The sequence below is a fragment of the Lissotriton vulgaris genome, chromosome 3_1, assembly GCF_964263255.1.
Source record: "Lissotriton vulgaris chromosome 3_1, aLisVul1.2, whole genome shotgun sequence".
Lineage (NCBI taxonomy): Eukaryota > Metazoa > Chordata > Amphibia > Caudata > Salamandridae > Lissotriton > Lissotriton vulgaris.
Genome location: NC_141689.1, coordinates 44,991,328 through 45,013,674, shown reverse-complemented (window position 1 = coordinate 45,013,674; position 22,347 = coordinate 44,991,328). Strand labels below are relative to the sequence as shown.

Genomic DNA, 22,347 nt, shown 5'->3' with positions numbered 1-22,347 from the left:
ATTGAGTTACAATAATCAGTTAGCTGGGGCGTTGTCCACACATGCAGCCTATACATTAAAGGTTTAAGCAAAGCAATATCCCAATTCTTTTCATTCCTAGATCCAAACATAATAGAGTCAATTGGGCGGTAACAGGTACTGAAACAAGTGATCTGACAAAAATGTGTTCGCCTATCGTCAATTTATGGGTATTGATATGACCCCATTTCTCATAACCTAACATAATAGGTGTATTTGTAAAGCGCACGATTACCCGTAGGTGTCTTGGCGCTGAATAACAGATGTTTATTGTTACCCAACTCAATGGTACCTATTTTATCGACCTCAGAATGATGAAAGGCAATGGACACCTTAGTCCACTGAGCCATCATATCTCGGCTCCATACAAAGCACCGCTTTGGGCTTTTGCTCAGTAAACCTCTAGGGTTGGGGTCAGCGAGTGAGTTCATGACTGCCTTTAGAACCTTAATATCGACTTTGACCCGTGACACGGGAAAGGTAACTTTTGTCTCATTGATGCTCCCAGCCAAGTGAATCATTTAGTCTTATTCCCAAATAGTCAAAAATTTTCACCATCTCGAGTGGTACGGAAGCAATCCTAACCGCTCGTGTTTTTCCCTTTGTCTTCCCAAAAACCATGAATTTTGATTTGGCAACATTAAGTTCCAGACCACTATCCCTGTAGAATTTCAGGAACTGATCTGCTAGATTTTGTATGCCCGTTGGAGTTGTAGAGGTAAGTAGTGAGTCCTCTGCAAAGAGCTGTATCAGGTTCTTCTTGGCATTCATAGTGGGAGAATCATTCCTGCAGCCCAAGAGCCTGGCAGCCACTTCATTTATGAACAGGGAAAATAAGGTGGGGCAGGTACGCAGCCCTGGCGCACCCCACACTGTATTCATATCCTGTCTGTTAGTTCGTCGTTTTTCCCCCATTGAACTTGAGCATAATTATCTTTGTGCAATCTTGCTATCCGGTTTACCAAATTAGCTGAGGAACCTTGATCTGGAAAAATTCTCCATAACCATTCACGGGGTACAAGATCAAACGCGGCCCTCAGGTCGACAAATGCTACATATAGTTTTTGCTTCTTTAACTACACGTATTTCCACGTGAGTAAAGTAAATCTGAAGGCCTGGTCACATGTACTTCTCTTGGATCGAAAGCCGGCTTGGTAGGGAGACAGGATCGCATTGTCTTCTATCCAGGTTTAGAAGTTTGTCTAGGACTTGCCACGCAAAGGTCTTTTGCAGACGATCGATCAGGCTGATCGGTTTACAGTTGGAAGGGATAGAAGCATCTCCCTGTTTATATATTGTGTTGATCTTAGCTCCCTTCCAAGTAGATGCACATACACAATTTGACAAAAGATTTAAGTACGTAGCCCATATCATGGGTTCAGATTTGTAGAAACCACCTGGTATTCGTTCGGGCTCAGGGGCTTTACCTGCTTTAAGTCTATCAATTGCCGATACAGTATCATCCAGACTAAAGACCAGCTAATCATATTCGCAGGGGTGGGTGTGTCGGGGACTTTAATGTAAGGACTTGTGGTCCCTGCGCAGCTAATATCCTCGTCCTTGGTATATAGCGTAGAGAAGTGACCAACCCATAGCTCAAACTGAATAAGATAACTAAGGGTCGTAGCACTTTCCAAACTTCCGTGTGCGATGATATGCCAAAATACACGATTAGTATAGCATCTAGCTGCTAGTAGGAAATCTTGCCACTTTTAATCAATAAAATCACGCTTAGCATTGGTAAGGGCAGCCCTATATCTACAACGTACCCCAGGTCGACTGCACTTGATAACTGCTAACCTTAAGGCCCCCTTTGCTAATTTACACTCAGAGTTGAACCCTTTGTTATTCACTCTACCAGTTGACTGGCAGAGCTAGCAGGGGTCAGGTAACTCTTGTGAATATCACCCTAGCGTTGTATAAATAAACATCTAGCAATTAAGTCACCCGATATATTAGGGATCCATCTCACCTTTCCCACGGGTTGAATTTGACTGTGTTTAATGTTTATGCCAGGCCAGAATCCCATTGCAATGAGTCTCTGCTTCTATCCTTGCCAGATGACTTAGTTGGAGTATACCAAAGTAACTCTAAAGTTTTAGTAGCTGGGGATCTTAACGCTTACGTAGCACCCTCCCTCCTATTAAATACTCTACTAGATGAAGAGGATGAGGCTTGGGGTATCCCAGATTTGGCATTGATTACTAGTAACCACCGTTCAACAGCTGTATCCCTACAGATTGCATCACTGGTTACAGGAAGGAGCCTGAGGGATTGCAATGGGAGGACCGCATCTGACCCACATTGGCAACCCACCTTTAAATGTGGCACCAGCCCTAGTGTCATCGATTACATCTTCGTAGATGTCAGTATTTGGTCACTAGTTAAGGACATGATGATCATCCAGAGATTTGATAGTGATCATAATCCCTTGCTCTTAACAATGAAGGTTGCTGCTCTGGATAGGAGATCACCTAGCCGTACCTCAACCGTACGAGAGCCTCTTGTAGCTAATAATCGCAGAGGAGTCACCTGGCCCACATTTGTTGCTAATGGGGACCTGTACACTAGAATCTATGAGCAATTTGTGCATTTTTGGTCTGGTCTGGATAGGGTTCACCGCCCGGGGCAGCGTTATTATTATTTTTTGAGGCCTTGCAAGTGGTCTTCTCTAAACATGCGACTAGCTAGAAGTCTACTGATAGAGCGAATAACAAATGGCTGCCATCACCTTTCCGGACCATTGATTGGAGATGGACAAACGGCCAGGCCCTTCCTAGAAACGACCACATTTTGAACAGCGGAAACTGTAGTGCCACCCCTCGTCAGCTCGCCCCTTGTTCCAAATAGCAGTGCTCAGGAAGGACTAATCCACAGCCCTCTGCTAAGAGTGACCTCATGGAGTTTCAAAAGTAGGCTCTGCCATCATCCTCCTCTCTTCTGTGCCCGGGTATCCAATGCTGGAATACACTTCCACTCTCCCGAGAAGCTCTCCTTATCTTCGGTCTTCTGCCATGCTAAACCAGGGTCATCCAACACGGATCCCTATAGCGCCAGTACCTAGACTCTCACAGAACACAGGGTCTTACCACCATGCACTGCCACACTCCTACTGCACACACACATATACCAGCTACACACACATAATGTCAACACAAGGCCCTGAGTTTATCAAGATATTGGAACTTTACATGCGAGGGGTCAGTAGGCCGCACTCTCACAGACAGAGGGAAAGAGTCTGGTCATACTATAGATTCATAGAATGAGATGCGATGGCACCAAGAGGACTCTCTTGTTGTACGTTCTGGATCGGGACGGGTCCTGGACCTCACATTGTGAAGGACAGGCCTAGGCTTTTGCCCCAAGGCTACATTACCCAGATGCCAGAGCCACAATAAAACTCACAATACCAGTTGTGCACTCAGGGCAGGGAGATATGCCTGTTCGCCATACAGGAGTCATCTCCATCCTAAGAGTGAATCTTCTTGAGACAGAGCCTTAGAGAGTACCGATAATGGTTGCCTTGCGCATTGCCCTGCAAAGTCACATCCACCAGTACAGCACACCAAACTCTGAAGGACATGCGCATTAATCTATAGCCATCCAGGGGAGTATTCCCAAAATAAGCTAATTATTATGGTGCCACTCCAAATAGAGCATGCAAAGGTGGGTTTAAGTGTGTCTTGAGAGAGACAGCTGCAATGAAACTATGCATAGTGCCATTTACACCCACACGTGTGTGTGTGTGTGTGTGTGTGTGTGTGTGGTGTGTGTGTGTACATATACATGACTTTCCTGTACTTTGACTTGAGCGCCTCAAAATTAGTCTCATGATTCCACTTTCATGAGGATCTCATGTTGACGTCCTTCTCTTTTCAGTCAATCGGCGCGATGGGTGATCCGAGAGAAGCAGCGGGAGACCTGCGTGCGCATCTTCGCTGCAATCCTACTTCTCGCTGTTGCACTTTCATTGGCATATTACCAGCTGACACATGGAGAAGAGAAGCAGCCAGATTCCCAAGAATCCAAGTGGGCATTTGTAGACAAGCCTTACTGGAACCACGTGTGGGACAATGATCTTGAGAGTCAACAGAATGGAACAGAGGGGCAGACAGGTGGCCTTGACGACAAAGAGAACGCTGAGAATCGCCTCGGTGTGGAAGAAGAGGCAGGCCATCACCATGGTGACAAAGAAGAGGCAGATCACCACCACGGAGATGATGAAGAAGAGAATGGTCACCACCATGATGATGAGGATCAGGCTGATGAGCCTTCTAGAGGCCACACACATGAGCATGGAGTTTACCATCATGCCACAGTCCTCACCGCCTCAGGTTAGTGATGATATTTGAAGGTTGTTGCCATGGTCTCTTGTGTCTATCTTTGGAAGGTTGATTCTTCTTGTGGGTCAGGATTGGGACCTCAGTTATGGCTCAGATGAGGATTGATCATGTGTCTCTCTGGTTTCATATTTTGTTCCCTTCCATTGACCAAAGCTTTCTTTTACATTGTGTGGGACAAACTCATGGAAGCTTTCAGTGTAGACCATGTGGATTTGCATTTAGGAAGCTTGGAAGCAGCGCAGAGTCAAAAATCTGGACAATAAGAGTTATTTTGAGATCCCCCGTGAATTGTTGGATTTATTAACTAAAGCTGCAGTGCTAATTTGGGAAATTCTACTGTTTGAAGCAGATGCCTACCCCAGTGGTGGGTTTTTCTTTCTTTCTTCAGTTTATCTTTAGTGAACAGGGATTATGTTTTGCTGCAAGTTTGACTGACTTAAGTTTTGTAACTTCTCATCCAAGCTTCTCTTCAAGAGATTGTCTTGATTCTCTTTGGCCTGTGGCTGGCGTGCTGTCGGCTAGTTCTGTGGTGATGTTGAAGACCGGTATTGGATCGGCCAGAGTTTATCTTCAGTGCTTGTCAGAAGTGGCTCACAGTTGTGTGTTGTGATGCATAGACTGTAAATGTAAGTGCTGTGCTGTGCCTCTTGAGCGTGAACGCATCCAGCTATTGCCCTCTGTGATACCCATTTTTGTGTCATCGGTATATGTGCGGAAACAGACCCATCTACCAACCAATCAATTGTGGCCAGAGGAACCTAAGAGGATTGGTGAAAGGAGTGAACCTCGTTGAACCATGAAGCTAAAGATATAGTGCCAGGGAATAGCTCGTCCATAAACTATGATGTTTCGTTATGTTATGTTAATAAGCTTTTAAATCGCACTCCTACCCAAAGGTGATCTATTCGGAAAACAGCCAAGTTTAGAGCCCCCTCCTAAAGGAGAGGAGCTCAGTATCATCCCTAAGATGTAATAGTAGGTTGTTCCAAAATTTAGCAGCACAGGCGATGAAACTTCTGCCACCCCAGTTGGCTTTTTTAACTCGGCGGACGGCAACTTGCTTTGCCTCCGTGGATCGCAATGTTCTCCCGGAGACATACCATTGAAGTCGTTTCCTCAGATATGCAGGGCCCCTACCTGTCAGAGACTTAAAATCGTGCATAGTACTTTGAATTGTGCACGCTGTTTCACTGGGAGCCAGTGCAGATGCAGAAGTTCCTTTCTAACAGAGACAAACCTAGGTGTGCCAGTTAGTAACCTGGCTGCCGCATTTTGCACCAGCTGGAGTCTGTTTAGATGTTTCTTGTGAATATTCAAATGCAGACTATTGCAATAGTCCAGCCGAGACAAAATGAGCACTGTGACTGCCTGTCCCAAAACTATCTTCAGGTAGAAATAATTTTATTATACTCAAAACTCTGAGGAAATAAAAGCTTGTTGAAACAACTTCGCTAACCTGTTCCCCAAAAGTTAGTTTATTATCCATAACCACCCCTAAGTTATTGGCTTTCCTAGTAGGGGCCAGGGGCGTTCCCATTTCTTCAGGCCACCAATCAGGGGTCCAGATGTTAGGGTTGATGACTGAGTATTGAGAAAGAAAAGCAGAGCCCTACCTCCCACTCCTAAATTTTCATTTTGCAAAAGAAGTCTGGATTTACTGCTCACAGTATGAGTCACCATGCGTATCTCTCTAGCTGCTGCCTTGCGCACTATAACCTGGCTTATCAAAGCCACTTAAAAATGTTTTTTTATTCAACAAGCCGTAGGAGAAAGAAAAATACATTGGTACATTAAATTCTTCATAATTAGACATAATTAGAAAATATTTTACAATATGCATGAGACAACCCTAGACAAAGTACCACAGCGAAAATACAAAAACTGCAATAGCGTACGACTGACCATATCGGTATAAAAATGCTAATAGAGAAGAAACAACTGATATTATACTTCGAAATTTTAAACCTACCGATATAATACAATATGAATATACAAAAATATTATTGCCGTTCTTAAAATATTAGTACAAAAAGCGGACTAAATTGGCCAATATATAAACGACTGATAATAAGCAGCATCAAGATTATTATATGGTTCATAAAGTGCTAATGCAATAAAGTGGGAGAACCGACGATTTAAAACAGCAAAAATATTAATGTGATTTTAAAAAGTGCTAGTGTGGTTGCGTGCAAAATTGGCTTATATAAAGTGACTAATGCAATAAAGTGCTAAACCCGCCGATGTATAGCAGCACAAATATTAATACATTTCTTAAAGTGCAAATGCAATATCGTGCAAAATTTGGCTAATATATATGATAAAGTGCACAAACGGTTGATATAACACAGCAAATGGATACTTGTAGTTCTTAAAATGCAAATGCAATACCATCTTAAAATTAACAAAAATATAACAATCACCTTCCTTTTATCAATTCAAGCTTCTCAAAATTTTTCCAATTCCTTTCAAATCTTGCAATCGCACCCACTCTACCTGCATAGGCTCTCTCAAAATGATATGTTCTTCTCATTTTATTAACCCATTTAACTTAAAAATGTGATCTCATCTCCCATTGGTTGAATGATAAGCAGCCAGGGTCCGATCTCCCTGCACTATCTGCGAGGCAGGGCTCCACCAAACGTTTCGCTACATTTCAGAGAAAGTAATCAAATCTGTATTGCGACTGCAAGGAGCCAATCAGTGGCAAGCCCTATTATAAAATAGTGATGGGAAGGGAAACCACAGACATGCCTTCTCAATGTGCTCCCCGGGCTATTGAACAGCCTGTAGCAGCACCTCTTGCTTCTGGTCACACCCACACCTGCGAAGGGAACTAAAGACTTTCTTATCTCAAGGTCATTGTTGGACATGGCCCTTCTCAGGGATTGACGTAAAACGTTTTGCTTTTTTACTCCTGGTTTTTGTTGTTTCTCTTTTTGTAGCCTTAGCACAAACAGTGCACTCTGGGCACTTTCGTACTGTAATGCAGTGTTAAAGTGCACACGCCCTTCCTACACATGCTAGGAAGTGGTGCTTTTTGATTGGTTTAGGTGTGGTACCTTGAGTGCCCTGTAAAAAGGTACACCACACACCCAGAGCAGTGCACTGACTACTTGTAGGCCACAGCACTGAACGTGCCACCCACCGGAATCACCTTTAAACATTTATCAGGCCTGCCATTGCAAGCCTGTTTTGGCACAATTGCACTTATGCTCAAGTTGGCATTTCTAAACCATTTGCCAATGCTGAGTGAGCCATTCATTACCATTAGGACCCCCGATGGTAAGCCCTGAGGGTTGGGGCAAGTGATAGGGGAAAGGAAGGGCAGGTACACATGTGTGTTACATGCCCAGGTAGTGAAAAATCCCCATGTGGTTTTTCTCTACCTAGGAGGTCTACTTTTCCCATGTATCAACGTGGGGGAATTGCTGAATGACTTCCAATGCTACAGTTTTAGCCTACAGCAGGTAGTAGCCTCATGGTGGTTTTGGCTGATTTCTGTTCGTGGCTTTAGGGCTCAGGTGCACTTTCCAACTGTAATGCAGTGTGAAAGCATGCACGCCCTTCCTACCCATACTAGGAAGTGGTGCTTACCTGATTGCCTTAGGTGATGTACCCGAGAGTACCCTGTAAAGAGGTATACCAGACACCCAGCGCACCTACTGCACTGGCTACTAGTGGGCCACAGCCCTGATTGTGCCACCCATAAGAATAGCCTTTCATACGTGTCAAGACTGCCATTGCAGGCCTGTGTGTGCGTAATTGCACTTATGTTCAGGTAGGCATTTCTAAACCATTGGCTAATGCTTAAAGTGCCTTTCAATAATACTAGAGCACCCCTGGAGTGAGCCCTGAGAGGTGGAGAAAGGGATAGGTTAAAGGCAGGGCAGGTACACATGTGTTCCCTGCCCAGGCAGTGGAGAACCCCCATGTGTGTTTTCACTTCCTATGAGGTTTGCTCTCCCCATAGGTTAACATGGTGGAATGGCTCAGATTACTTTAAGCGGCAGTGGTGGCTTTCATGTTTACTCTCATGGGACTGACATTGACAAACCCTCACTTGTGGTAATGGTGGATTTGTCATTAATAGCTTAGAAGTGCCACTTCTAGAAGACCTTATCTCACCTCTTGCGGGCTGAAGCCGTCGCCGGCATGTCAGCATTCTCCCGAATCCTACTTCTGTCTGACAAGTGGACATCCGTGTGCGTTGGTGCACGGCTATGTGTTTGTGGAGAGGACAGAATGATTCATACTGCGTAAGTGGGGCTGGATCCCTTGTGCTTTCAATGACCCATTGCCCCTACAAGGGGAACCGGAAGAGATGATATCATCAGGCCAGCTTGCCTGAATACCTGGGGGTGGGGATATAGGAGTCCCGCAGGGCTGTCTATCACCCCTGCAGCTATGTGGGGTGTGACACCACAAGTGAGAAGGTTCTGCCAACATTGGGATCCCAGATCTCCTGCCCACTGTCCTCCTGCAGGTCTGTATTCCTACAACAGGTCTTGGTGTGACCCAAGTTTGCCTCCGCTCTGATCAGGTGATCCTCAGTGCAGCCTTTCGCCGATTCTTAAAGGGAAGCTGAGTGCTATGTTTGAAAAAACTAAATTTAAATTAAAAATCAGCCCCTAGGCTTCAACTTGCGCAGTGTGGATGGGTTTCTGCATCTCAGTGAAGAGGAGATGGTGTTAATATACTGGGGTCGGCCCACATCCTCATAGTCCAGTCGCATCCAGGGAATGTTTTGAAGAGTTTCATTTTAATGCACCTATTGTGGATTATTTCATAGTATGAGTTTTCCCTCAGGTTAAAGGTCAGCACGCCTCCTCCTATAACTCACTCATGCTCCTTGGAGGATCAGAGCACACCTGGGTTAATGTTTTATGTCCTGGGCTCTGAAGAAAAGATACAGCTAATTGTTGTGAGATACCAAAACAAATAGTTCTTTTCACCCTCAGTATTGGGAACTGCAAATACGTTTCCAGATCTCCCAGACCGGTCTGAGGTTTGTAAGGCCTGGGGAAAGTATTTGGTGATGTCCAAATATCATATTTTGTGCAGGAAGTAATACAGTTAAAAAAAACATAATTGTTTGCAATAATTGATTCATTGTTCTTCTCTTTCCTTCCATGGCCATCCCCCTCAAGTATGGTCTGGGATGGCTTCTTTCCCTTCTTCCCATCACAGGCATCTCTGCCCAGCACCTTTGTTTCTTCCTGCATGTCTTACATCAAGTACTTTACTAACTCTCAATTCCACCACTCTTTCTCTTTCCTTTACCTCTACTCCTGTCCAGTATCTGTGCGCTTCCATCTTTACCTCTGAGCGCTCTACTCATGGATGGCCTGACCCTCTCCCATGGACCTGTCCTGCAACACATTTGTCTGCTGCCCTTTCTTGAGCAAAAAGGCCATTTGTCACAATCAGGTGACCTCTAGTTGCCATGCGTGGTGGTACCATAAGGCAGTCGCTTGTAATGGCCTTGATGCAGCATAGCTCCTGGCCCGTCTGTCCCTTTGACATATAGCTGATCGGTGAGAATAAGTAAGGCATTGAGCCCAAGAGTATCTGTACTGACGCAGTTAATTTCTCACCTGTATCACTGCTGACTGTTATGTGTTTGTACTTTTATTTAAACAAACAAAAAGCAGCAAATCTTGACCTGGAGTAGTCCAGTTAAATGTTTACTCGTGCGCACATGCACTCCGTACTGCCCCCTCTCCCATCCTGATTTGCGTCAGTCACTGTTAGTCCAATATTATAGGTGCCCCCTTGTGGTGATGGCAGATCCCTCATTTTCGGTGCCTCCTTTCTGCCCCTTGTCTGATGCCTTGGGTACTCGTTTCCACTGAGCTCTGTCACCTACTCTACGAGAACTGAAGAATGTATGTGCTGGTATAGAGAGAGGGTGCCTTCTAGGAGCCTACATTAATTTAACATATGCCTGACCTACACTTCAGAACGGGTGAACTCCCTTTCACTTCAGTGTGTGAAGGGCAGTGGCTGCACCAGTCTCACACTCACAACCCTGCAGTCTCACACTCACAACCCTGCATTCTCACACTCACAACCCTGCAGTCTCACGCTCGCACCCCGTAGTCTCACACTCGCAACCCTGCAGTCTCACACTCACAACCCTGCAGTCTCATACTCACAACCCTGCAGTCTCACACTCACAACTCCGCAGTCTCACACTCACAACTCCGCAGTCTCACACTCACAACCCTGTGGTCTCACACTCGCACCCCATAGTCTCACACTCACACCCACGTAGTCTCACACTCACACCCACGTAGTCTCACACTCACACCCACGTAGTCTCACACTCACACCCCTGTAGTCTCATGTGCTGCTGCGCCAGTTTTAGCTCTGTTTACACAGGCTCAATCAATCAATCAATCAAGAAATTTATATAGCGCGCTACTCACCCGGAGGGTCTCAAGGCGCTTGGGGGAGGGGGGGTCTACTACTGCTCGAACAGCCAGGTCTTGAGTTGCTTCCTGAAGGAGAGGTGGTCTTGGGTCTGACGGAGGTGGATGGGGAGGGAGTTCCATGTCTTGGCTGCCAGATAGGAGAAGGATCTTCCTCCCATGGTGGCTCTTCGGATGCGTGGAACGGCGGCGAGGGCGTGGCTGGTCGAACGTAGCTGGTGGGTGGGAGTGTAGAAGGTCAGGCGGTTGTTGAGGTACCTGGGGCCCAGGTCGTGGAGGGCCTTGTGTGCGTGGGTGAGGAGTCGGAACGTGATTCTCTTGTTGACGGGGAGCCAGTGCAGGTCTCTCAGGTGTCCGGAGATGTGGCTGTGACGGGGGATGTCCAGGATGAGTCGTGCGGAGGCGTTCTGGATGCGTTGGAGTCTCTTCTGAAGTTTGGCTGTGGTTCCTGTGTAGAGGGTGTTTCCGTAGTCCAGTCGGCTGATGACGAGTGCCTGTGTGACCGTCTTCCTGGTTTCGGTGGGGATCCATCGGAAGATCTTCCAGAGCATGCGTAGTATGTTGAAGCACGAGGACGAGACGGCGTTGACTTGTCTGGTCATCGAGTGGGAGGAGTCCAGGATGAAGCGCAGGTTGCGTGCGTGGTCCGTTGGTTTGGGTGCGCTGGCCAGGGCAGGGGGCCACCAGGAGTCGTCCCAGGCGGAGGAAGATGGTCCCAGGATGAGGACTTTCGTCTTGTCTGAGTTGAGTTTCAAACGGCTGTTCTTCATCCACTCGGCTACTTCTTTCATCCCTCCGTGTAGGTTGGTTCTGGTGGTGGCTGGGTCGTTGGTGAGGGAGAGGATCAGCTGAGTGTCGTCAGCGTAGGAGATGATGTTGAGGTTGTATTGGCATGCGATGGCCCGAGGGGGCTCATGTAGATGTTGAAGAGGGTGGGGCTGAGTGATGATCCATGTGGTGCGCTGCAGATGACTTCGGTGGCCTCGGATCTGAACGGGGGCAGGCGGACTCTCTGGGTTCTTCCGGCGAGGAACGAGATGATCCACTCCAGAGCCTTCTCTTGGATTCCGATGCTGCTGAGGCGTTGTACTAGGGTGCAGTGGCAGACAGTGTTGAACGCTGCGGAGAGGTCCAGGAGGATGAGGGCCGCTGTTTCCCCGTTGTCGAGCAGGGCTCGGATGTCGTCAGTGGCTGCGATGAGGGCGGTCTCGGTGCTGTGGTTGGCTCGGAAGCCGGACTGCGAGGGGTCGAGGGATCCGTTCGTCTCGAGGAAGGCGGCAAGCTGTCGGTTGACGGTCTTCTCGATGACTTTAGCAGGAAACGGGAGGAGCGAGATGGCGCGGTAGTTCTTTAAGTCGGTGGGGTCTGCTGATGGTTTCTTCAGGAGGGCGCTGTTGTGTGCGTTGTTGTCTAGTCGTTCCTTGAATGCTGTCTTCTTGGTGGCGTGGATCAGCTGGTGGTGTTTGCGGGTGGCGTGCTTGAGGGCAGTCATGTTGTCTGTAGTCGGGTCTTTGCGCCAGGCTTTCTCGAGGGTGTCACTTTAGTGGTGTCAGAGCCTCTTAGGGGTCACCAGAGGTTGGCTTTTGAGTCCATAAATATAATTTAATCTTTTTAATGCTAGAAACTAACAAGTATCTGTACCCAAACTCTTGAACAGCTGGAGGACCCTATGAAAATGGCCCTCGTGGCCCACTCTGCAGGCCCCTGGACAAAGTTTACCCTGATGTGAATGACTCTTCTCCAGCCCTGCAGGCCCGCCCTGTGTCCCTCTCCATGTCGCCCTTGCACTTTTTACTGTCTGGTATCACTATGACTTGCCTATCCTGTTTTAGGTTTAAACCTATAATAACTGATAAAACCCCAATGAAAAGGAAATAGCCCTCATCAGTATAAACATATAAAGACTGAAAAAACACCAGCACAACCACAAACGAAATGCCATTCAAACAAAGGAAAGAAGAGAGAAAGAACCATTTTATTTCTTTCTGAACTGGCCAATACTATGTAACTTTGTTATAAAAGGTAGCAGAAAGAAAGACTGGGCTCACGTTATTCTGCTTGAGTTTTGTTGTTTAGGGATGTCACTAAAATATTGTTTATTCTTCCTTTTGCATTTTCAGTTTTGTGGTCTTTGGTTTAAAGATGCAGGGTTTAGAAGCATGATTTAGGTCTTGTTTAATTATTGTATAAACTGTAGAGAATCAGGAAATATCAAAATCATGTTTGATATTTTGGCTACATTTGATTATTTTACTGATAGGTAAAATGGCTGGTTTCATAAGAATCTTTACCAATATGTATCATCACATTTACCCTCAGAGAATGGGTAAAACCCATTGATACATCCACCCCCTTTTCTAGTGAGTCAGTATTGATAGTAGGTGAATTGCCAAACACCCCAGGATTTAAACATTCAATGCAAGAAGTGACAGGAATATGTGAAAAGAGCGCTGCCACCAAGCATCTGGCATAATGGTGAGAACACGATCACAGACTTTTGGAAAACATGGAACGCAGTTTCACTTGGAATGCTGTTGCAAAAAGTTCTTACCTAGTTCATCAATGATTGGAGTGATATTGTTTGTATTTGCAGTGATTCAGTTATGTATATGAAAAAGTTGTGTATTAACCTGGCAAAAACCGATACCTGAGCTGAAGTGCTACACTGTGAGAGATCATTGCCACTTCCTAGATGGTATTCTGAAAGCATCTTTTCAATCTTCAGAGTTAATGAAGAATGCTATTGACTTTATAGTCCATTCTGGTGCACTGTTTTGTTATGCGCGGGAACTAAAACACAAATATTTCTTCATTTGCGCTTTGTGTGACATCATAAAAAGAGTCATCCCAACTGTGTCATTTAGCCGGTGGTTCTCCGTGTTAGAGGCTGTGAATGCTATATTATCCAGGTGGCAACTGTTTCCAGAATTGTTGCTGAGTGATGATGTCAAAGAAAAGAAATGTGAGGATCTTAGATCTCATATTGATAGTGATGTGAAAAAAGTAAACTCTACTGCATTCTTAGAATTTTACAGAAAAACATGACTACTGTAGTGGACATAATAAAAAAACACCCTTGTCTACCAAGTGTTCGGCATAATTGGTGTAGATGTGAACCCTCTCCTTGAGAATAGGCTGGGTGTAAATTTTAAGTACTTTGGCACTGCAATATGTTCCATATTCGAGTGTTTGCCACTTGGTAAGCAAAGCAATGTTGGAGAGCAATTCAGAAAATGTATGACAAATGGCTTACAGTGATGCATAGAAATGTCCTTTCACCAACCATGGCATTTGAAGTCAATGCAACTTCACTCTGGTACTCTTCACAAGTTCTAGATCCCTTCCATAAAGGGGGAATTTTCTCTGGACTTTCAAAAGTGCTGCTTCGTTTTTGTCTGCTTCAGTAACTCTGCGGGCATATGCGCCCAGTTCAACCCATATGTTGCAGAACCTGTCCCAGAGAATCGCAATCTTCAGGTGCACCAGTATTGGAATGGAAAGCAATGTCAGTGGCCAGAGTTAGCAAATTGTATGTTGGCTGTTTTGGTGTTGCCCGGCTCAAGTGCCAATGTTGAGTGGACCTTTTCACAGATAAAGTGTACATGGGAAGGAGAGAGCGAGCGCACATGACCACATACTCACTAAAGAAGTATTGTTCAGTGTACTACAATAAGTTTATTTGTAAAAATGTATTTGGCTCTCGTATACACTGTAAGTACACTATCTATATAGAATATACTATCAGTACAGTAAGCAAGCAATAATAAAAGCAAACCGTTCTATAAACACCGGAAAAACACTGTTTCTGTTGTTTTTAATGGCGCGAAAATGTGTAACCACTGATAACTACAGTATTTTAAGGTATTGAAATCACTGGAAAAAAGCCCACCAGAATTTACTAAAAATAGAAACTGAAAACAGGAAAGTCGTTGGCACTAGGCCCACATATTTGCAGATGAATCACATGGAAACAGTAGTAGGGGACTGTTTCTGGCCCCAGGGACGTGCACCCAGCCCCATTTATTTGGAGGGTCACCTGACTGGTGACGCCTGTGATGGGAGGGTGTGTAGTGTGGGTGCAACACGGTGGAACACTAGAACGTATCCAGCATGACACTACACCAGAGACGGGGATTACTGTGACATGTGAGTGATTCTTCCCAGCCCTCCTGTCCCACCTCCTACGCCCCCTGCACGTCGGTAGCCTTTACTCTCTACTCTTATTAGACACAGAAGCACGCTTCTTGAATGATTCTCTTCCATCCTAACTGAATCATGTTCAAAGGGGGACAGGAGGAGGCTGGACGAGGCTGACCATGACTTGTGAGTGACTCTGCCCCAGCCCTCCTGTCCCACCCTCTGGGACCCCTGCGTGTAGCCTTACTCTGTCTGATCTCGCTACTAGTTTTGGTCGTGGCTGTCAGGAGGAGGAAGAAAATCGTTATGTATCTAGTCCGCGCCCTAAAAAGTGTCAACATGTTTAAAATGAAATGGCTAGATTCATGAACTAAAGTCTTCCATGAGAGTCAAAACAGCAGGATTAAGACCAAAACTAAACAAAGGTGATGACAATGAAAGGAAATACAACAAAAACACACAACCACAGAGACAGATTGTGCATTTCAGCAAGAGCACAAAGAGAAGTTTTGAAATTAATGAGGTGATTTTTGAATCCACCTCCAGCGACCCATAGACTTGGCACTCTTAGTGCCATGGAACATGTGCATGTTGCGTGTTTTCCTGTGATGGAATGTTAACCTGGTAGCTTCTGAGTTCAGCTCATAGAATTCTGGCCCATCTGCATCTGTTTCATGTCATGGAATGTTGGCCTGGTTTTTAATCTGTGTGTTCATGTCAGGTTGGCCTGTTTTTCCTGTAGTTCATATCCCAGAACGTTTGTTTTGATGTTTCTGTGTTATATGTCATGGAATGTCGGTCTGTATTTTTTTGCATTTCATGTAATGAAATGTTGGCCTGTTTTTTTCTTTTCTGTGTTTCATATCTCTGAATGTTAGTCTGTGTGTTTTTTTCCCTATGTTTTATCTCAAATCATGGAATGTTGGCCTTGTTGTTTCTGTGTTTCATGCAATGGAACGTTGAACAGTTTTTTCCCCCTGTGTTTTATGTAGCGGTATGTTGGCCTTTTTCTTTGGACCATGACATTGAATGTTTAACTGTTTTTGTTTCTGTGGGTCATGCCATCGAATGTTGGCTTAGTTTTTTTTACTTTTTGTGTTTCATGTCATGGAAATTTGGCCTGGATTTTTTCTCTTGTTTCATGTCATGGAACGTTGGCCTCCTTGCTTCTTTATTCTGGTGATGAAATCTTGACCTGTTTTTTTCTCTGTTTCGTGTCACGGAATGTTGACCTGGTTGCTTCTTTGTTCTGATGGTAGAATGTTTGCCTGGTTGCTGTTCTTGGGAAAGGACAGATGGAGTGAGAGTGTTGTACATTTTCTGTGTTACTCATACCCTGTTTCTCTCTTTCATAGATGTCTGTTCCAAGGCTGGGAAGGACATCCTCACCGCAGGTGGAAATATCGTGGATGCGGGGGTTGCGGCCGTGCTCTGCCTGTGTGTTGTCCATCCACATGCGGCAGGGATAGGTGAGCGTTGGAATCATGGTCTTCTTATCTCTATAATGCTTCAGTGATGTGTTGCCTTGCTCATTGTCATTATATGCGGCATTAGTGTCTACAAGGTTCTTGTCTTCATAGTCATAATTGGCTGACTCTCCCAATGTCCCACCCACTGTTTGTTGACTCATTTTGATTGACAGTATGGACCTGATTTAGATCTCAGCAGACGGGTAACTCCGTCACGACTGTGAGGAATAACCCGTCCCCCAAAATATGAACCCTATAGGACATATTGGAATTTATATTTCAACAGACTGGATATCGGTCACCGTTGTGACGGAGTAACCCTTCCCCTGAGATTTAAATCAGGACCTACATCTGTAGAGGACTGTCTATCTGTCCCTGCGCTCCGTGACACTCCCCGGAGCCCTACATTTTTCATCTTTGCCTCAACAGAAAACTCCTGGATTGAGGGGAAAGTGAAGTGAAGTGAAAGTAATTTATATAGCGCAATCTCTTGCCCGAGGGCGTCTTGACACTACAGAGATGGATATAGCTGCAGAACTGATAGTTCCTGCAGATCCTCTGATATCTCCGAGTCCCGAGAGAAGATCCAGGTTTTCAAGGCCTTCCTAAAGGCAGTAGTGAAGGAGCAGCTTTTAGTTCCAATGGTGGGCTATTCCAAAGCACAGCTGTGCTTCTGAAGAAGCTCTTCCCACCCTAGGTTGTCCTCTTAACACCTTGCCTGCGGCCGGAATTTCAGCGCTGTGCTGAACATTCCAATCGCGGGTGTGGTCGTGACGGAACCATTCCATCATCAGCACTGCTCAACCGTGACTGATGACAGAATGATTCCGTCACCCGCATCGAAGGGGTTTAAAAAAGGGGAACTACAAGGGTCATAGCTGAACCAGAGCGCAGCGTCCTCCCTGGGGTGTACCATTTGAGCCTCTCCTTGAACTGGGCTGGCCGCGGTCCCTGCAGCGATTTGTCGGCGAGGCAAAGAGCCCTGAACCTAACACGCACGCTGTCTGACTGCGAGCCAGTGGAGATTCCTGATGGCTCCTCTAGCGGATTCATATTTAGGGATTTTAAAGAGAAATCGTGCAGCTGAAAACTGCAGAACCTGAAGTTTATTCGAAGAGCCTGAGGCAAGATTAAGATATAAGCTATTATAGTAATCGAGAGTAGCAGTGCAATGATTACGATCTTCTAAAGCTCTGGTGGCAAAAAATGTTCAATCTTTTCTACAAGTCTCAAGAACAAAAAGAGGCAGAGGTGATGTTATTCACTTGATGCTTCAGCTCTCTATCTAGCAGGAAACCCAGGTTTTTAACTTTATTTGCTGGTTCAGGTAGGAGGTCTAACTCAGGAGGCCACCATTACGGCGTCCAGAATGAGGGGTTATTGCCACAGATGTTGACCTCAGTTTTAGCAGCGTTCAGTTTAAGACAAATGTCCATCCAATTACTTGCATTGCTCATGTAAGTTCTAAATGCAAAGCCTGAGTTGTTCTCATGTATTTATTTATTTTATTTATTTAAAAGATGTATCTAGCGCACAGCTACCCAACAGGGTTTCCTGGTGCTAAACAGGGCAAGTGAGATTGAAGATCTCTGAAACAGAGGGATTATACCTGGTTATAAAGAAAGGTTTTTCGCTTTTTACGTAAAGCCAAAAGAAGCTGACCAAAGGAAGGGAATTCCACAGTTTAGGTCTAAGGTAGGAGAATGAATGGCCTCTCATACGGGTCTGCCGCACTGTGGGAACCGAGAAAAGAAAGAGGCTGGCCGACCTCAACTGACGGGTAGGTAGGTAAGATTTGACCAGGCTTTGTATGTACGAGGGAGCCAAGCCATGCTTAGCTCGAAACATATAACATAGAGCCTTGAAATTGATGCGTTTGTTTACATTAAGCCAATGAAGTTGATGGAGCAAAGGAGAGATAGAGGCTTGTCGAGGTAACCGAAAAAGGAGGCGAGCAGCCATGTTTTGAATGAGCTGTAAATGGCAAACAGCGACCTTATCTGCGCCCAAGTACAGTACATTGCCATAGTCAAGCCTGGAGATCACCATTGCCTGCATTACGGTTCTTTGGGCTGTGAGTGGAATTAACCAAAGGATTTTTTTTAGCCACTTGAGAAGTGCAAAGCATGTTGCAGTGACTCCAGACACTTGAGATCTAAGAGAGATATTATTAGCAATGATAAAACCCAAGTTCTTAGGCTTCGGAACCAGAGCGGTCGAGGCCCAGAGAGTCAGGCCAATGGTTAGCTCCCCAGAGTTCAGGATTGTTCCCCAGAATAAGGTCCTCGGTTTTTGAGCCGTTCAGCTTTATAGCATTGCTGGACATCCAGAGAGAGAGATTACGCAGTCCAAGCTGGAGCAAGGAAGAGTCCTGATGCTGAGCAGATGAAAGAGAGAAAATGATCCGAGTATCATCTGCGTAAGAGAAAATAGTTAATCCAGACTTTTCTGCAATGTCCCCCAAAGGGGAAGTAAAGATTAAAAAGCAGAGGTCTCAAAATTGAGCTGTGCGGTACTCCTGATCTTAGAGCTACGGAATTAGATTGAGTGGTATGTGAGAAGACTTGAAATGGGCGATCCTTTAAAAACAAGATCAGCCACTGCAAGGCCACTCCTACAATATCTGAGACTTCAAGACGATCCATCAAGATGGAGTGTGAGACCATGTCAAAGGCCCCGCTCAAGTCCGTAAGATGAGCACTGCGATACCACCGCAGTCAAGCTGCTGCCTGAGGTAGAACAGCTGGCTAGACCTGATGCCACACTCCTGGATTGCCCCTCCGGCTGTGAGGCAGTCCTGCCTGTGGCAAATTTGTTAAAGATGTTGGCTACTTTTTCTTGAAAGAAATCGGCCAGACTATCACAACATTTATGATCAATTGCTGCCGGATGGCTCCTGCAAGGGAGGGGTTGAATCTGAAGCTATAGCCCTGAGCTGGGTAGCTGACTGAGAGCTTGACCTTGTCTAAAGACTTTCTCAAACTTCATCACAAACACAAGTTACTATTGCGAGGAGTTACCACCTGAAGTTGTGTGTGATATTCATGTGAATCATGACAACCAAACCTGCTTCCAAACCCTGCATCTGTAGCAGAGTTTGGTTCATACACGTCATGCAAAGAGTGCTTGGCATCCCTTGAGCAGAGATATCTTTAGGATTTCAGGCCCCGTGCTCTCCAAGGAAGGCTTGGGTGGATGCCACGGGTGTGGCGTGTACCAGGATGTACCACCTGAGAGTCAAGCACCCTCTTCAATGGGGCTACAACCTCCTACACTTGGAGTGAGGCTGCTTTGGTGACACTCTCTTTATATATCAAGTCATAATGCTAATACTAGGAGTTTGGTTAGTTAGAAAGAGGTTCGAGGGCTGAGGCTCAGATTGGCTAATCAGTTAATATATTTCTAATGGGGGTTTGCTCCCACAGATTCCTTCTATGCCCCTTATCTCTAGGCACCAGGCTGCATAATGAACCAGATTTCTTTCAGATTTATTTTCTTTCAGCAAATGACTTTGGCACCACCAGGAGGCGCTCGTATCCGGTATCTCATCAGAAAGACAGGAAGTAATGTAGGGGGTTCCTTATAATGAGAAACCGATTTTGCAGTTTCGTCTCTGTGGTCATCTTCATGGCTCTAAAAGTAGGATTGTGGCGGCCCTATAGACCCAGAGGTATGTAACTGTTACCACGCAACTTTTAGCACGAAATACCTTTACAACGAAACCATTACCACGCAGGATCCTTCACCACGAATACCTTTACAACGCAGTACACTACAACGCAGATACTATTACAACGCATACCGTTACAACGTAAGTATAGGTAAGTTTATCTTTTTTTAAAACATTTATTAGGGGTATTGGGTTTGGGTTTTGGGGTACAGGGGTATTTTTAGGTTTCAGGGTTGGGTTTGGGTTTTGGGGTACAGGGGTATTTTAAGGTTTCGGGGCTGGGTTTGGGTTTTGGGGTACAGGGGTATTTTTAGGTTTCAGGGCTGGGTTTAGGTTTTGGGGTACAGGGGTATTTTTAGGTTTCAGGGCTAAGTTTGGGTTTTGGGGTACAGGGGTATTTTTAGGTTTCAGGGCGGGGTTTGGGTTTTGGGGTACAGGGGTATTTTTAGGTTTCAGGGTTGGGTTTGGGTTTTGGGGTACAGGGGTATTTTAAGGTTTCAGGGCTGGGTTTGGGTTTTGGGGTACAGGGGTATTTTTAGGTTTCAGGGCTGGGTTTGGGTTTTGGGGTACAGGGGTATTTTTAGGTTTCAGGGCTGGGTTTGGGTTTTGGGGTACAGGGATATTTTTAGGTTTCAGGGCTGGGTTTGGGTTTTGGGGTACAGGGGTATTTTTAGGTTTCAGGGTTGGGTTTGGGTTTTGGGGTACAGGGGTACTATTAGGTTTCAGGGTTTGGGTTTTGGGGTACAGGGGTATTTTTAGGTTTCAGGGTTGGGTTTGGGTTTTGGAGTATAGGGGTATTTTTAACATATATATTTACAAATTAATAAATAAAAATTAATATAATTAATTAAAATATTTAATAATTATTAATTATTAAAAAATCTAATTATTATTAATTACATTATTTTATAATATTATATACTTACCTATACTTACGTTGTAATGGTATGCGTTGTAATAGTATCTGCGTTGTAGTGTATTGCGGTGTAAAGGTATTCGTTGTAAAAGGTCCTGCGTTGTAAAAAATATGTGGTAGTGGTATGCGTGCTAAAAGTATGCGTGGTATCAACATATATCCGACCCAGAGCTCTGTCCTGTAATTGTTACCCCGTGAATCCCCTCACGCCACAGGATGTGTAAACCCTGCTCCTCAGGATCTTTCACGCAGAAATGCCGGAGGTCCAAGCAGCCATGGAGTCTCCAGTACTGGTCTCCGTGCTGGAACCCGTTGTTTTGGTAGGAGCCCCTGAGGCATCCCAGCAGCAGACGGGGGGCTTCCAGAAAGGAGTGATGGTCTTCATCCCACCGAACCCCTCTGGCACTCCTCTGTCCACCATGAGTCCTGCTGATGCACTTGCCCTGTTATGGACAATGGCTTCGCTCATTGGAGCGATTAAATGTTTTTTTAAAGCGGAGCCAGCTGTTAGCTCCCCAAAAACTTCATCAGCCGCTGTGAAAAGGTTTGGTGGTTTAGCCTCAGACCCAAAGTTCTTGCGGGCAGCCTCAGACAATCAAGAGGTGTGGTGCAGCGGCCAGGGCAGCTGACTTCGGAGCACAGGGTTCACGGTTCGATCCCCGGCTCTGGCGGCAGCTCAGCTCAGCACCATGTGACTCTGGGCAGTAGCTCACTTAATTTCCACAGTGGCCCCTAGCACCTTGAGACCCATCGGGGTGAGTAGTTTGCGCTTTACAAATACGGATTCATAATTAATCAGGATTTATAGAGCGTAGCAAATCGCCCTTGAGGGTCTCAAGGCGCTCAGTGTCTCACCAATAAAGGTTATTTTGGCTGTTTAAAAGTAGAGGCCAAGACTGCCAAAGGTGAAGGCAGTCCTCCTCATCTTCCTCAACCCTCAAAAGCCACTCTGAAACCTTTACTTTCCATTCTTCAGTCATCAGGTTGGGAGAGCTTGGTAGTTCTTTTCTTCGTCGGTGGGAAAAGAGACTATAGGACCAGTAAGTACTTCGCATCACAAGGGCGGATCATCTTCTTCCCTTCCTTCCCTATAAACGCCCTCTCTAAGACGTAATCCTCTTGATGAAGGAGGTTGGCTCCTTATTGGTGAAGGTTATTATTCATTAGGTTTCTCAGCATCAGAAAGGCTAATGCTCCCATGATGCTTGTTTCAGTCCAGGGAGGACCTGGCCTGGCGATTCGGACTGGACTGTTTGGATGCAGAAGAGGGTCAGGACTGATTTGCATATGGCTGGGTCCAAAAATGGAATGGCATGGTGAGCAAAAAAACAATGGATTTAGGCCCAGATCTCTGTACTGGGGT

The 22,347-nt window shown here is 45.5% G+C and overlaps 1 protein-coding gene across 1 annotated transcript in view; it reads left to right on the top strand.

The window, feature by feature from the left end:
* Positions 1–22,347, top strand: part of GGT6 (gamma-glutamyltransferase 6) — a 126,957-nt gene that overhangs the window by 38,618 nt on the left and 65,992 nt on the right. Inside the window, exons 2-3 of the mRNA XM_086960044.1 lie at positions 3,898–4,352; positions 16,285–16,398. Of these exons, the coding sequence (XP_086816170.1) occupies positions 3,898–4,352; positions 16,285–16,398 (569 nt within the window). The remainder of the gene's footprint in view (positions 1–3,897; positions 4,353–16,284; positions 16,399–22,347) is intronic.